The sequence below is a fragment of the Ailuropoda melanoleuca genome, chromosome 8 (assembly GCF_002007445.2).
Source record: "Ailuropoda melanoleuca isolate Jingjing chromosome 8, ASM200744v2, whole genome shotgun sequence".
NCBI classification, from domain to species: Eukaryota; Metazoa; Chordata; class Mammalia; order Carnivora; family Ursidae; genus Ailuropoda; species Ailuropoda melanoleuca.
This window is the reverse complement of record NC_048225.1, coordinates 127,359,404-127,373,553: the sequence shown is the minus strand read 5'-3', so window position 1 is coordinate 127,373,553 and position 14,150 is coordinate 127,359,404. Positions and strand designations below refer to the sequence as shown.

General features: G+C 60.1%; 1 protein-coding gene across 3 annotated transcripts in view; it reads right to left on the bottom strand.

Moving 5' to 3' along the window:
• Nucleotides 1–5,724: 5,724 nt before the first annotated feature.
• Nucleotides 5,725–14,150, bottom strand: part of MEF2D (myocyte enhancer factor 2D) — a 32,908-nt gene continuing 24,482 nt past the window's right edge. For all 3 annotated transcript variants that reach the window (XM_034667439.1, XM_034667441.1, XM_034667440.1), the window contains 4 exons: nt 13,864–13,993; nt 10,304–10,505; nt 9,628–9,934; nt 5,725–9,381 (listed from right to left, as the gene is read on the bottom strand). In XM_034667439.1, the coding sequence (XP_034523330.1) occupies nt 9,370–9,381; nt 9,628–9,934; nt 10,304–10,505; nt 13,864–13,993 (651 nt within the window). In that variant the 3' untranslated portion in view covers nt 5,725–9,369. The remainder of the gene's footprint in view (nt 9,382–9,627; nt 9,935–10,303; nt 10,506–13,863; nt 13,994–14,150) is intronic.

Here is a 14,150-nt window from a genome sequence, read left to right as displayed (position 1 = left end):
GCCCCCAGGGCAGCGCCACTTCGGTTCCCATCGCGCAGGGAGGCGGCGGAGGCGCCGGGGTCACGCATGCGCAACCCCCTCTCCAGGACCCCGCGAGACCCAGACACCGTGGTGCACCAGCAGTGTTTTTTCCCCATCTAGGGCTCAAGCTTTTGTGTACGCATGCGTCTTGTCCGGCTGCGGTTGGCTGATGACCCCGTCCGTCATCAAAGTGGCCAACCGAGTGAGCCTCAAGATGCGCTTCCCGCCCCACGGTGGCGGCGCTGGGCGGAGCTTTGGGTCTTTGTCCGCGCCCGCGCTAGTGTGGACGAGCCCCTTGAGTAGTGTGTGTGGGCCCACCCGCCGCTTAGCGATTAACTATTGCTTTCGTGGCCGCGTCGTGGCGGGAAGGGGGAGTGGGCGGGTGACGGGGCGATGTGAAGGGCACTAGCCGCACTGACCATTTATTGAGCACCTCCTGTGTGCCCGCAAAGCTTCTGGCCTCCCTTCGCCCCCTCCGCCTTAGGGGAGGCGCCGGGCCCCGGGGTCCCCAGGGGCGGGCCCGGCGGGCGCGTGACATCCCGCTGCGCGGGGCTAGCCCGGCCGCGTCTCGGGCTTTTGGGGGCACGTGGCGGCGGCTGCGCGGGGAGCGCAGCGGCTCCCGGGGCGGGGGCGGCGAGCGCACTTCGCGGGAGTCCGAGCGGGGCCTGCGTGCGCGTGAAAGCGAGTGCGCGGCGAAGGCGGGTAAATGCAGATCGGTCCGGCAGCAATCACGGCCGGGCCCCCAGGCCGATCTGCCCTGCACCTGCCAGCCAGGGACTGCCGGAGGCGCCGTGGAGGGAAGCCCAGCGCCCCCTGTGCCTTTGGGCCCTCGGGTTTACCAGCGGTGAAGGGTTCGTTGAAGTCTGCGAACAGAAATAAGCAGTCTGTAGCCACTCCACTAGGAGCCCTTTGGAGCCCGGGTGGGGTCGCCTGTGTCCTTTTCACATCCGCTCGCTGTTCCTGAAACGTTTCCACAATCACAAGGCTGGAAGAGTTACTCAGCCCATGGGACTGAGGAATGAGTCAGAAGAACAGGAGCTGCAGCGAACTGGCCTGGCCTCCTTGGCCTGACAGTCAGATACCACCCTCCGCTTCCTGCCTCCCAAGAGCCAGCTTTTTGGGCATAGGAGCCCAGTGAGTGCGAATTCTTCAGTGGACCCGTAGCTAAGCCCAGGATCCACACCTTTTCTCAGCCCCGTTGGATCAGGTGCTCCTTCAGGAGCTGCAGAGTAGAGGAGAAGCTGCAGAAAGTCACCACACCCTGGAAAAAAACCCTTCAGGTTTGTAGCCCTGCATAGTTGACAAAGCACACGTTCTCGTGTGGCCTGAGCACATACTGTGTGCCGGGCACAAAGCCAGGCACGGACATGGATAAGGCAGGGCATTTTTATTTTTTTAAAAGATTTTTATTCATTTGGGGGTGTGGGGAGAGAGAATAAGCAAGGGGAGTGGCAGGGAGTGGGAGAAGCAGACACCTCGCTAAGCGAGCCCAATGCGGGACTGACCCCAGGACCCTGGGATCATGATCTGAGCCAAAGGCAGACGCTTAACAGACTGAGCCACCCAGTGCATTTTTAAAAGGAGCTTTCTGGGGCGCCTGGGTGGTGCAGTCGTTAAGCGTCTGCCTTCGGCTCAGGGCGTGATCCCAGAGTTCTGGGATCGAGCCCCACATCAGGCTCCTCTGCTATGAGCCTGCTTCTCCCTCTCCCACTCCCCCTGCTTGTGTTCCCTCTCTCGCTGGCTCTTTTCTCTGTCAAATAAATAAAATATTTAAAAAAAAAAATGGAGCTTTCAGCCCCGTGGTAGAGAGAAAATAGGAAGCAGTACCTCCACTTTGGGTAGGATGAGATGGGTACTCTAAAGAAGGGGTCTGATTCCCGACACTGCTCACAGCCAGGGGGGACGGCAGGGAAGTCAGGAAAAGCTTGATGGGGGGAAAGTTGTAGGAGTGGGAATCTTGAATGGCAGCACGGGGTTCAAAGGTAGAAACAGGCGTAGAGCAGTCGGGCCCGCAGACCTGTTACCCGGATAAGTCGTCCAGTCTCATGTCTTCGACAAGTACCAGTAACAAAAGTAAGGACTAACACCAAACACTTAACAACGGATCAAGAATGGTTTTCGTTCCTCTGGAGTATCCTCCAGGTCCCCGAGAAGTGTCATCTTCCCTTATCAAAAGAAAACCAACAGCCTCCAAGGTTGCACTGGGTGTCCGTGCGAAGGGCAGTTGGGCCTGTAGAACCAGATCTCCCTTAGGTTCCCGTCGCCCTGGCCACCGTGACTAGCCCTGTAGCCACTCCTGGGGAGCACAGCACCTGTATCCCCCACCCGCCTTGATGCCCCAAAGAATGCACCAATGAGCGCTCCTTTGTTCAAGATTAAACACAAGGCTAGGGGCACCTGGCCGGCTTGGTCGGAGGAGCGTAAGACTGGTGACCTCAGGGTGGTAAGTTGGAGCCCCATGTTGGGTACAGAGATTACAAAAAAAAAAAAAAAAAACCTTAAAAAAAAAAAAGATTAGCATGAGGCTAGTGAGTCAGGCAAGGCTTTGGTAAAGGCAGGCGATCACAGACAGGAAGTACCTCTGTGGCTCTTCTCACCTGCACAACACAGTTCAGGGCTCACCCGTGCGCAGCGCAGGGCTTAGACGCGGCTCTCTTCCTGCCCGGCCCCCAGCCTTCCTTCATGGTCCTTGGAGTTGCCATGTCCTGACGTCGGCCTCATGGGTGACCAACACCGTGAATGACTTGCTCCTCAGAAAAGCCTCGCTGTGCATCGGGTCATCTACCCCGCAGGCCTGAACAGGATGACCGTCTACCGGTGCCGTGAATGGCTGGCATGTGTGCCTCTAACTCAGTCTGAAACAAAACCTCACTTCCCCAGACGGACCTGGCGCTGTCGCCCCACCACCCAGTCAGAATCCCAAGCATGAGTTTGAGAGCCACTGACCCTCCTCCCCTTCCTTCCTCCTCTGCCTTCACCAGGCATTTTCCAAGTCCTATAATTCTACCTCTTAATCTTTATTAAGGGGTGCCTGGCTGGCTCAGTCGCTGGAATGTGCAACTCTTGATCTCGGGGTTGTGGGTGGTGAGTTCGAGCCCCATGTTGGTTGTAGAGATTACTTAAAAATGAAATCTTTAAAAAATAATAATATTTGTTAAATTCACCCTCTCACTCATAAAGTACCCTGACCAGGCCTCGATTCTGCATTCCTTCCACTGGTCCTCCGAACCATAGCCTCCCCGTTCCCCACCACTGGTCGCCCACTGGTCCTCCGTGCCACTGTGGGAAGGAGCTTGCCCTGGCAGGAGCTTTCTGAAATACAAATCTGACCAAGTCCCTCTTCTACATACAACCCTTTGACGACCAAACATCCGCAGAATAAAGCCCAAACTGTGGCAGTAAGGCCCTTCACGGTGAGGCTCCGGCCTCCGCCTCCTGCTTTCTCAGCTGTTCCCTTGACCTGCACCGCAGCCTTAGATCTCCAGAGCACACCATTCTCTTTCGCACCCCCCCATGCTCTTCCTGCCAGCAGGCATGTCCCCCCTGTCTGTGTTTGCCCAGGAACGCCTCAGGGCTTCAAACCCAGCTCCAACACAGCAGCCTCCCTGGAGTCTCCTAGCTTGGATTTGGGTGTGCCTCAAGTCTGATCCCGCAGTCCACTCATCTCCTTCCTATGTGACATTTACTGCAGACCGCTGACTCAAGTGTCAGCTCTTGCTTCACTTGGCTCTCGCCTGAGCTGTGAGCTGCCTGGCCCCTCTGTGTCCAGGGCCTAACCAGGGGGTTCACACAAAGGAGGTGCTTGAGACATGTTTGTTGCACTTCAGACGTAAAGAGAGCAGGAGCAGAGATACAAATGATGTCAGGATGCGGAGCACGCTGCCTGGCTGGTCTAGGGTCCCAGGGATGCGCTGCAGGACACACAGACGAAGCCCGAACAGGAGGCTGTGTTGGCTCTTAGAAGGCCCTGGGAGCCAGGCCAGGGAGTTTGGACGCTGCGATGTCAGAGGAGCAGAGCTGCCCCCCCCGCCCCTGGTGGGGAGGGCGGACCGGGGAAGGGGACGCTGGTGCTCACAGCTGACCCAACAGCAGCCTGGGGAGACTGACTGCCCACGGCCGGTCACACAACCGCCAAGTGGTAGAACCAGTGGGCAAACCAGTTCTGGACTACGTCCCATTCAGAGATGTCGGCACCCCCTAAGGGAGTGCTGCAGTCATTGGGGCTTTGAGGCTGTCCAGCTGTGAGTGGACCCCCATCAGTCAGGAGAGGACAGGCTATATTGCAGACGCGATGCTGAATCTCTGTGGCTTATTTTCTGTTCACATGACGTCCACTGTGCTAACACCTGGAGGCAGCTTAGTGACCCTCCCACAGCAGGACAGCACTCGGCCTGTCACGCACCAGTTTGATCTCGGGAAGGATGTGCGTGCCTTGCCATTACAGTCCATCGGGCAGAACCGGTCCGATGAGCCGGCGAGCCAACTCAGTGACTGCGAGGGAGCTGTGTACATCCAGGAGGGGGAAGAGGACAGGAGTATCAGTAACGCCTAGCCAGGACACCGGGCGGCAGTGCCCGCGGAGGAGGAGAGCCAGGCCACACCGGCCAAGGAACAGAGATGCCAGGGACAAGGGAGAGGGTTTCTGCTGGGGATCTGGTGTCGCGTCAAGCCCCCTCACAGGCACACGTGGGCGTCGCATACGTCCTGCCAGTGGGGGGCGCCCATAGCAGTGTCTGGGGAAGCTCGGACCTCTCCTGAAGGCTGTGGATGGGAGCCCTCCACTCTGTCCCCTCTGTCCTCAGAGCTGCTTCGGTGACACAACAGGCCCCTGCCGCCCCCCGAAATGATGAGAAGGAGGGAGGGAGGCGGAAGCCATGACTCAGCCGCAGACACCTCCTGCCTCCCGGGCCCCCTTGGACACACATGCCCACCACGCGTCGGTGTGAGGGAGGACCATGCAAGGCCATGAGCAAGCACCACGAGAGGGCCAGGCAGGGGTACCCGGAGGCTGTCTGGAAGGGGCCAGCGCAGGCAGCCGGTGCAGGGTCTCCTCTGGAGGATGTGGGAAGCCCTTCCCACACCTCCTTTCTACCACAGCTGAGGGTGCCCGGGGGTGCAGTCCGCAGTGGCCCCGACGGGGAGGCTGGCCGGCACAGATCGCTGCATTCCACAGACGGAGAAGGCCGGGCGTGGGCACCCACCACGCAGTGAGCAGGGAGCACCGACTCCACGGCGGGGGTGGGGGGCACGACACGACTGCCCACACTGCAGCCGCCCCCACGTCCCTCTGTGCTTCACCAGCACCCGCCTGTGCACACCCTGCGCCAGCCGGCCGAGCCAGACCCCTCATCTGCCCCCCGGCGGCTGGGGGGCCCTCGGGGGTGCTTTCGGATAGCAGGGAGAGGCTCCCCGGCACCATTAGAGCACCTGGAAGGGAGAAGAGGACGGCGGTCACTGCGGCCGCGCCGGCGGGATCCGTGACGAGTTCTTGCCAGTCACCCTGCTCCTGACCTGGCCTCGGGCGCTGCTCCTCTGCCTCTCGTGCCCCAGGACCCCCCGTGCGGCTTTCCGCGGGACAGAGCACCTGGAGGGAATGCTCACCTGAGATCGGGGAGCACCCCCACCCCCCCACCGTCCCGAGCGGACACTCGGACTGCACGGGCCTCTCCTCCACCGACCGCGCCAAAGAAACCAGAACCCAAGCCCGAGTATCAGAAACGTGTATTTTTTTTCTTTTAATAGTAAACCTCTTTACAACAAATATAGTGAAAGAGTTTTCAAACAAAACTCGTAAGAATCCCGAGGACTTTGTCTTCTTACTGTGTAGAATACTAAGAAAGCATCACCGTACAGCACGGAAAGAAATATTGAAAACGAATCAACAGCCACACTTGGACTCGCCCTGCCCAGGACCCAGGAGCAGCCCCAGGAGTGGGGGTGATTGTCGGGTTTGGGGGGGCACCTCCAGGCCTCCCCTCCCTCTCCCCCTTCCCTCTGGGGCTTGAATGGGGAAGACAAAGAGAATCCAGATTCTCCACAGAACATTCCAGCCCCCTGGCCCCACACAGATCCCACGCCTTCCACCATCGCTTAGGGGGTGGACAGAGGTGGCAGAGGAGAGGACAGGAGTTCCCAGGCTCCAGGTCTCTCCTCCACAAAAGCCCAAATTCACCCCCGCCCCACCCCAGGGGATTCCAAAGAGTCAGTTAAAAATATATAGATATAGATATTTCTAGATACACTTTTACATCATTTCTGTCTCTCCAAACAAATAAATAATCATCAAGAGAAGGTGCATGAATTCCTTCCTGTCCAAGGTGGGGAGGGCTGGGTAAAGGTCAGGGGTCAGTCTCGCTGCATTGAGCACACTGCTGGGGGCGGGGGGAGGGAAAATGGTGCGTCCCAGTGGAATGGGAGGGTCCTCTTGCCCACTGTCCCTGAAAGCTGTGGGAAGGCTGGGGAGGGGAGGGGCATGGGATGACTCCAGTGATTACTTTGGCAAACGCCCAGTTCTTAGGAGGAAGGAGTAGGTGGAGGCAAATTTGGCTTTGTGAGAGGAAGAAATGAAGCCCCCCCCCCACCCCGCCTTGAGGTCTGGGTTCCCAGGGACCCATGCGTCTGGCCAGCCAGGAGCCCCTACCCCCAAGAGAAACCTTGGGATACTGAATTGCAGAAAAGTCACATATTCACAGACCCACCCCCCTGTCCCCAGGGAGAGAGAAGACAGACAGACAGACAGACAGACAGACACACACACACACACACACACACACACGGTAATCAAAAGCCAGGTTTGCCATTCGAAGGCAGAGGGCAAAACTGGTGAATATTGCACCGTGAACCGCAGCGGCTTGTGTCCCCACCGCGTGTCTAGTGGTGGCCAAGCCAGCTTCCAAAGGTGGGCGGACTGCTGGCAGAACAGCCTGAGAAGGGAAAGCAGTCACTCGAGCTTTGTTGAGCACCCATCACACACCCATTCAGCATCGTGCGGCCGACACTGGGCAAGGCGCTGGGGACGCAGGCGAGCGCAAGACTATACCCTGGCGAACTTCAAGGCCCTGATCAAGTCTCCTCGACTGGAACTCCCTCTAGGAACCCGCCAAGCAGGCTGGGACATGCTGTGTGCCCAATCAGCAGGTGGGGCTTAAACTCTGAGTAAGGAAGGATCACGGCCCAGACAAAAAAGCTTCAAGAAGGAGTAGGAACACGAGTGTCACCCTGAAAGCAGGACTGGGGTAGGGGAAGAGCAGGAAGGGGGGCTGCGTGTGTGCAAAGGACCGGGGACCGGGTAGCCCCTTGTGTGTGGAGCCCAGGAGAGGCAGGGTCCCAGGGAGAAGCAAAGGGGGCAACTGCCAGACCCCAACTGTGGTCCAAACCTGTCAAAGCAGAGGGTGGGCTGGGGCAGGGGCAGGGATGGCGGCAGGCACCAAGCCGGAGGGGCGTGGAGCTGGAAGCCAGGGTTGTGCAGCACAACGGCCACCGGTCCCTCCGCAAACACCCAGGCACGCACACAAGGACATGCCCTCGGAGCTCGACTCACACAGATTCGTGCATAGGCCCCGACGGGCTCAGACACACACACAAATAGCGGATGCCCTCATAAGCATGCTCGGGGACACGTGTGGTCTCACACACCCCTGCCTCTGGCTCCTAACCTGCGTCAAGTGTCGGAATACTGCGAGCGGCTGGGTCACAGAGGCAGGACCGCTAAGCTGGGCCTTGTCTACTGTCTACTGTCCCAGTGGGGCGACACCCCCAGGGAGCGAGCTGGGTGCAGGTGAAGGGCTGGGGCAGACCCCCGTCGGCCTGCACATGCCACCTGCCCGCTCCGGCCAGACCCCTCCGGATGGCAGGCTGGGGGCCTGCCCCCTCCAGTTTGATCTGTGGTCCAGCCTGAAGTCCCAGACCCCACGGGTGGCAGCAGAGAGGGGTGTGGAGGGGCGGGAAGGGGGCAAGAACAACAGCAGAAGAGTGTCATCTGTACAGTACGGCCGCTTGAGTCATTATTATTACAATATACTTTGACAAAAATAGAATCTCATTTCATATCAATACAACAACAACAAAAAAACCCAGTTTCCTGGACTGTTACACTGCTAACGTTTTCCAAAGGTTGCTATTTACAATTACAGTAGCCAAGAGGGAAGGTGGGCTGCGGCTGGGGGTGTTGGGACAGGAGGTAGCCGACCAGGGGGACGCCCGGAGCAGGAAGGTGGGGTCAGGGGCGGGAGGAGCTGGGAGGGGGCTGGGGAAGGCCCAGGGGGAAAGGAGGCAGACGGGCCTCCCACCCTCGGGCCTCCCACCCTCGTGCCACCCCCGTGTCCCTCCTGCGGGGATGTGTCCGTGCAAGGAAGAGCGAGCCCCCACTCACGCTTGCCCCTGGACTCCAGGGCTCCGGGCCTGCTCAGCTACCTCCCTGGGGCTGTCTCCCCTCCCCGTCCCCCTGCACTCTGTAGCCTGCTTTCTGGGGCTGGTGTCAGCCGAGGGACAGGGAGCTATTGCACTGTATATCTTAGAGACACTGCGAGGGAAGGAAGGGGGCCCTGATTCACCCCTCACCGTGCTCTCGGCCCCTCCTCGTGGCTCTCCGTCTCTCTCTCCAAATGTGCTTCTGAGGGGCCCCCACCTCAAACCCTGCCCCCAGCCTCAGAATCCCAGGCAGCCTTCCCAGCCCAGAAGCTTGGCTGGCACCCCCACACCTTGGGGTGCAGCTCACGCAAGAATCCGTGAGAGTGCTGTGTGCGCAGGGGCCTCAGGGGCCTCAGGGGGCCAGGCTTGGGTATTTCACCCCAAGAGCCTGTGACCACGGGAGCAGCCCAGACGCAGAGACCCTCTCAGAACCTGTGCCTCACTTCCCCCAGAACACGAACCCGCCCATCAAGCCGACTTCGGGGTTTCAGTCTATTGTAAGGGGTTTTGTTGCTTGGTAGGTTGTTTGGTTATTTCCCTCTATCTGGGGGATGGGGTGGGAGGGCTCCGCATGCAGGGCTTGCACCTGTCCTGTCCCAAAGGCCTATCAGGCTCCCCACCCCCTCCTGCAGCATATGTGTACAACGTGCAAAGTGTCCCCCCCTGCCCGCAAAAAACAGCCCCCCCAGCCAGGAAAATGGCAGGGGGTGCAGAAAGAGGGGACGGGAGCGTCCTCCTCTCCAAAGCGAGAATCCAAATTAAAAAAAATATAATAATAATAATAATAATATAATAATTATACACAAATGTAACCGTCAACAGGACACGGAGCACAAAAGGAAGTGGGGGTCGAGCGGGAGGAGCCCAGGGCGGGGAGGGGTGGGCGGTGAGATTGTCAACTCTTCGTCAGGGAGGCTGAGAGGAGGGGAGTGGGAATCGTCACTTTAATGTCTGCAGAGAGAGGAGATGGAGAGCGGGGTGTCAGGGCCCCGGCCACGGGCTAGGCGCCCCCCACTCCCCTCTCACCGCAGGGCCAGAACCCTGGGGGCAGGCCGGCTCTGAGGGTGCCGGCGGGGCAGACTGGCCTGCGGTGGGGCAGAGAGGGCCTGGAGGCCGCCCAGGTGGGGGGTGGGGGGGCAGTCCCGGGGTGCAGCACACACCGGCAGGCGGGAGGGGTGGCGCTACAGGCTACAGTACCCAGGTGTCAAGCCGCATCCTCTTCACAGCGGGGCCCTCAGCCTCAGGCTCCTGGGCTGGGCGCAGCAGGCCCAGCGTGGGCCCGAAGTCCCCCCGTCCGTCGTCCCGGTCCCCGGTCTCGTAGGAGCCGCTGGCAGGGCTGCTGAGGCCATCACCAGGCTCCGGGCGGGCGGCCGGGAACACAGCTGGAGGGGGTGGCGCAGGGCTGCGCTCCCGGCTGGGGGACACCGGCTCTGACTTGATGCTGATGTGGGGGTGGGTGGTGACAGTCAGGGCGGCCCCCACGTGGGGCAGAGGGCTGCCCGGGCTGGGCACCAGGGCAGAAGCAGAGAAGGTGCGGCACACAGGAGGGACAGGGAGGAGGTGGGGCGGGGAGGGACACGGACACAGAGGAGCCAGGAGGAGAGGGGCCAAGTGAGGGAAGAAGAGGGGCAAAAAGGGAAGGAGCCACGTTAGTTCTTTCTGTCCCATCACCCACGGCATCCTGGTGATTCGGGCTGGCTGGGGAGGGGCTCCAGGGGGGTCTCCCAGGCTGCTGCTCAGAGTTCCAAGTCCCGTGCTGTCTGCTGGTGACCAAGCACCTCCAGGGGGCCACCCGGCTCCCAACAGGAGCCTCCTCTCCCCACCCTCCACTCTGCCTTCCCCGAGCCTCCCGCCGCGGTGCCCTGGGACTCACATCAGGCTGCTGAGAGACACGGGGACCAGATGGGGCTGCGGCTGGGGCTGCGGCTGGGGCTGCGGCTGCGGCGGCTGGGGCGGCTGCGGCGGCTGGGGCTGTTGCGCGGGCTGCGGCCAGGCGGTGACGCTGCCTAGCGACAGCCCCCCGGGCGAGCTGAAGGTTGGGAGGGAGGAGAGCTCGGCACTGCTCAGCTGGTAATCTGCAGGGGTGGGGGGAGAGGAGGGAAGGACTCAGCAGCCCCCCCTCCAGCAGGGACACCTCGCGGGGCTCTGATTCTGGCACCCCCGCTAAGGGAATGCACGTCACAGGCTGCGGCAGGTGCCGGTTCTTAGCAGGATGAAGAGAGGTGCGTTTTAAAAATAGTATTAACTTTTTCTTGGGGCGCCTGGGTGGCACAGCGGTTAAGCGTCTGCCTTCGGCTCAGGGCGTGACCCCAGCGTTCTGGGATTGAGCCCCACATCAGGCTCCTCCGCTATGAGCCTGCTTCTTCCTCTCACTCCCCCTGCTTGTGTTCCCTCTCTCGCTGGCTGTCTCTATCTCTGTCGAATAAATAAAATCTTTAAAAAAATGTATAAAAAAATAAAAACTTTTTCTTAAACCACGTGTAGGTATCACTTTCAGAATGTCAACTCAAAAAAGAAGGGGAAAGAAGTCAGGAGGGTCTAATATACGTCTAACTGTCATCTCTTCAGCTGACTGGTCTTCACGTGCTTTTCTGGGGCAGGCGTCATGGGGACGCGAGGGGGATGGCGCATGGAAGCAAACTACCATTACCACCCTTCCACCCTCGGCCGCGTCCCGCGTCTCCAGACTGTCAGCTTGTAAAAGCTGCGGCAAGGGTTCAGGCCACCGTGCCTGCACGTCAGCCCAGCGGACACGCGTGTGCCCTGCTGGGCCTGCACAGCAGAGGGGTGGCAAGGGGACCCTGCCCCCAGCATGCCCGGCCAGGATTCTGGCACATTCCCAGCGAGGCGGTGCTCCTTGCTTTCTACCGTTTTTGTCTTCACGAAGAAGCTGGTGTTTGCACAACTGACACCAGGCTGGGGCGTTCCCGGCTGCAGCCTGTCTGGGACAGTTTAGGAAAGGTCCCCCCTGAGGAGCTCAGGGCGATGGCACTGTGGGGGCACACGGGCACAGCCTATGCGGTCCCACCACTGTGCACTTACTCAAGGGATCACGGGCTGCGGCTTCCGCCTTTGTGCAGTGTCGACGGCCCCGCCGTGCAACAGAACAAGAAGATGAAGGGTAAGGGCGAGGCTTCCCGAGGCCCCGTGACCTGGGGCAAGCGACTGCTCGGAGGCAGAGGAGTCCCACCTGTACCCACGGCCGTGAAGACTGAGGAGTGAGAGAACGCACATGGGGCGCGCACAACGGCGTCTGGCACGCAGGACGTATTCCGAAGACTGGCCTGCGGCTGTTACTAATTCACACACGGCAACTGCAGCCGCCAGCGTGGGGAGCCCCGGGTCCCAGACAGAGCCAGTGACGGAGCAATGGCAAGACCCCGGCTCCTCGCTGCTTACCCAAAGTCTCGCCTAGAGATGCCCCCTGTTTGCCTCTGGTCTCAGAACAACATTAGCCAGCAGCTCTGAGATACTCACACTTGAAAAAGGCAGAGCGAAGGCAGGAAGGAGCCTCTCGGACTCATTTTACAGACAAGGACGCCCACCCTCGAAGAGCCAACCCTCCCGCAACAGAATGGCAGGGGCTCAACTCCCGTCCCACACGTCGCCACCACACTCTGGCCCATCTGTCCTGGAGAGGAGGAGCACGGCCCACGGGCTGCCTGGCAGCCCACTCGCTCTGCCCCTGCCGCATCCACAGCCAGCCCTCTGCAGCCAGTGTCCCTTACCCAGGACATCACCAGAGCCAGATCGCCCTCAGCCAGAACTTGAACCAGGGCCAAGGACTATGCGCGGCGAGCAGATAAACAGCAGCGTGCTTTTGTTTATGTACGTGGGGTCTCCTGAAAACACCCGCTGTCGAAACGGAGGCCGCTGGCCGACTGCAGCAGCAAGAGGAACCGGAGCACCGGCTTCTGGGAGGACGTGAGGAAGCCAGTGCTTCCCAGCAGGGCCCTGAGGGCAGGCCCAGGGTCAGAACCTACTTTCACACCAGACCGACAAATAGTTTAAAGTCTGGCCTTGCCGGGCACCTGTCCCAGCTTCACGGACAACCGCTAACCTCCCCTCCTGCTTCGAGAGCCTCGTGAGGGCTGGAGAAGACGGCAGGAAACCACCGCTGCTTTTCGGGATTCCCAAACACAGTGGCTCCTGAAACGTGGTCCGTGCTGCCCTCTGCCAAACTCCCTGCCCGCCAGGGACTCTTCCAGATGAGGAGACTGCCGTCTGCAGCTGCCTCGGGACCCCACACACAAATGGGCAGCGGGCGCAGGGATGAGCGGACACACGTGGCGGCGTCTGGCCCCTCACCACGGCGGGGTTGCTCCAGCTCTCTCCTGCCCTAAGGGGCTTCCCTATGTCCGCGGCTAGGTTCTAGATTTCCACCCACGGCGAACAGGTCAATTGGTGCGAGGATCTGTACAGGTGTCTGGAACAGGGCCTTGGGGAGGTGGGAGAAGTTAGGGGCCTTTTGGTCTAGTCTGATCTCATCACAAAACAGCCCCAGCACAAGCCCGTCCGGTGGGGTGGCTGAGTTCTCGACGGCGGGAAACAAATGCCCTGACACGAGGCGACAAGGCACTTCCTCACGGGAGGTCCTTCCTGACACCACAGCGTGCGTGCCGTGCAGGCCAGGATGGCTGAGAGTGCCACCGACTGTTCCCGGGAGGGGACACTGGGTGACCCAGGACAGCCCAGCCACTGGATGTCCTGTCTGAATTCTCCCACCCAGAGACCTCTCCCGTGTCTCCAAGCAGCTCTCCACCTTCACACCCCTCCCCAATCTTCATCGGTCCCCCGACTCCTCTCCCCTCCCCATCACCCTGCCATGGAGCCACTACCAGGATGAGAGGTCCTCTCCTCCCTCCTCCCCCTGCCCGGAGCCCCCTCTTGGCATTCCCGGAGCTGGGCAAACCTTCCTGACAGGCTTCCTCTCTTCGGCCTCTTCCACCTATCTTCTCTCCTTCACTTCCTCTTCCTCCTCCAGGAAGCCTTGCTGAACCCACCACGTCCCCCTCCCTCTCCCCAGCCCTGGGCCACCGGAATCATCTGCTCAGCCCACCTCTGGCCTGGCTCCTCCTCGGACAGGAGGCTCCCTAAGGGCAGGGACTCCTTTGTCCATTAGGTCCTATATTAAAATGACAGATACCTAGTTATTAATTTGAATTTCAGACAAAACAATGAATAATTTTTTAACACTTTAGCAGAAGAATGTCTTTGGCGCACACTTACCCTAAAAAATTATTCATTGTTTTATTTGAAATTCAAATTTCAGTGTGCATCCTTGTTTCTGTCTGCTGACTCTGACAACCTTCATCAGGAGGGGGCTCCCCCAAATCCACTGGAGCATCCCCCAGGACGATCTCCTGCTCCCCCTCTGGTCTGCCCCCCCCAAGGCCAAGCAGCTACATTGGGCTGGGGGGCTCAAGCACTCACCTGTGTTGTAGGCAGTGGGCATAGAGGAGAAGGGGAGGCCCTGGCTGAGTAAACTCGGTGTTGCCACGGAAACCACTGGCGTGGTGAGTGAGTGGGTAGACTGGGAGGCCCCAAGGCGCTGGGCATTGTTCTGAAGGAGAAAACGGTCTGTCACCAGGTGGCAGGAGGGTGGGCTGCTTTCCCCTTGGCCCTCCACTCTGAGGCCAAGCTGGGGCCCCTGCCCCCCACGGCCCAGGTGGGACGCCTGAGCACGGAGGCGCCCGCAGACACACACGCACGCTGGCGCA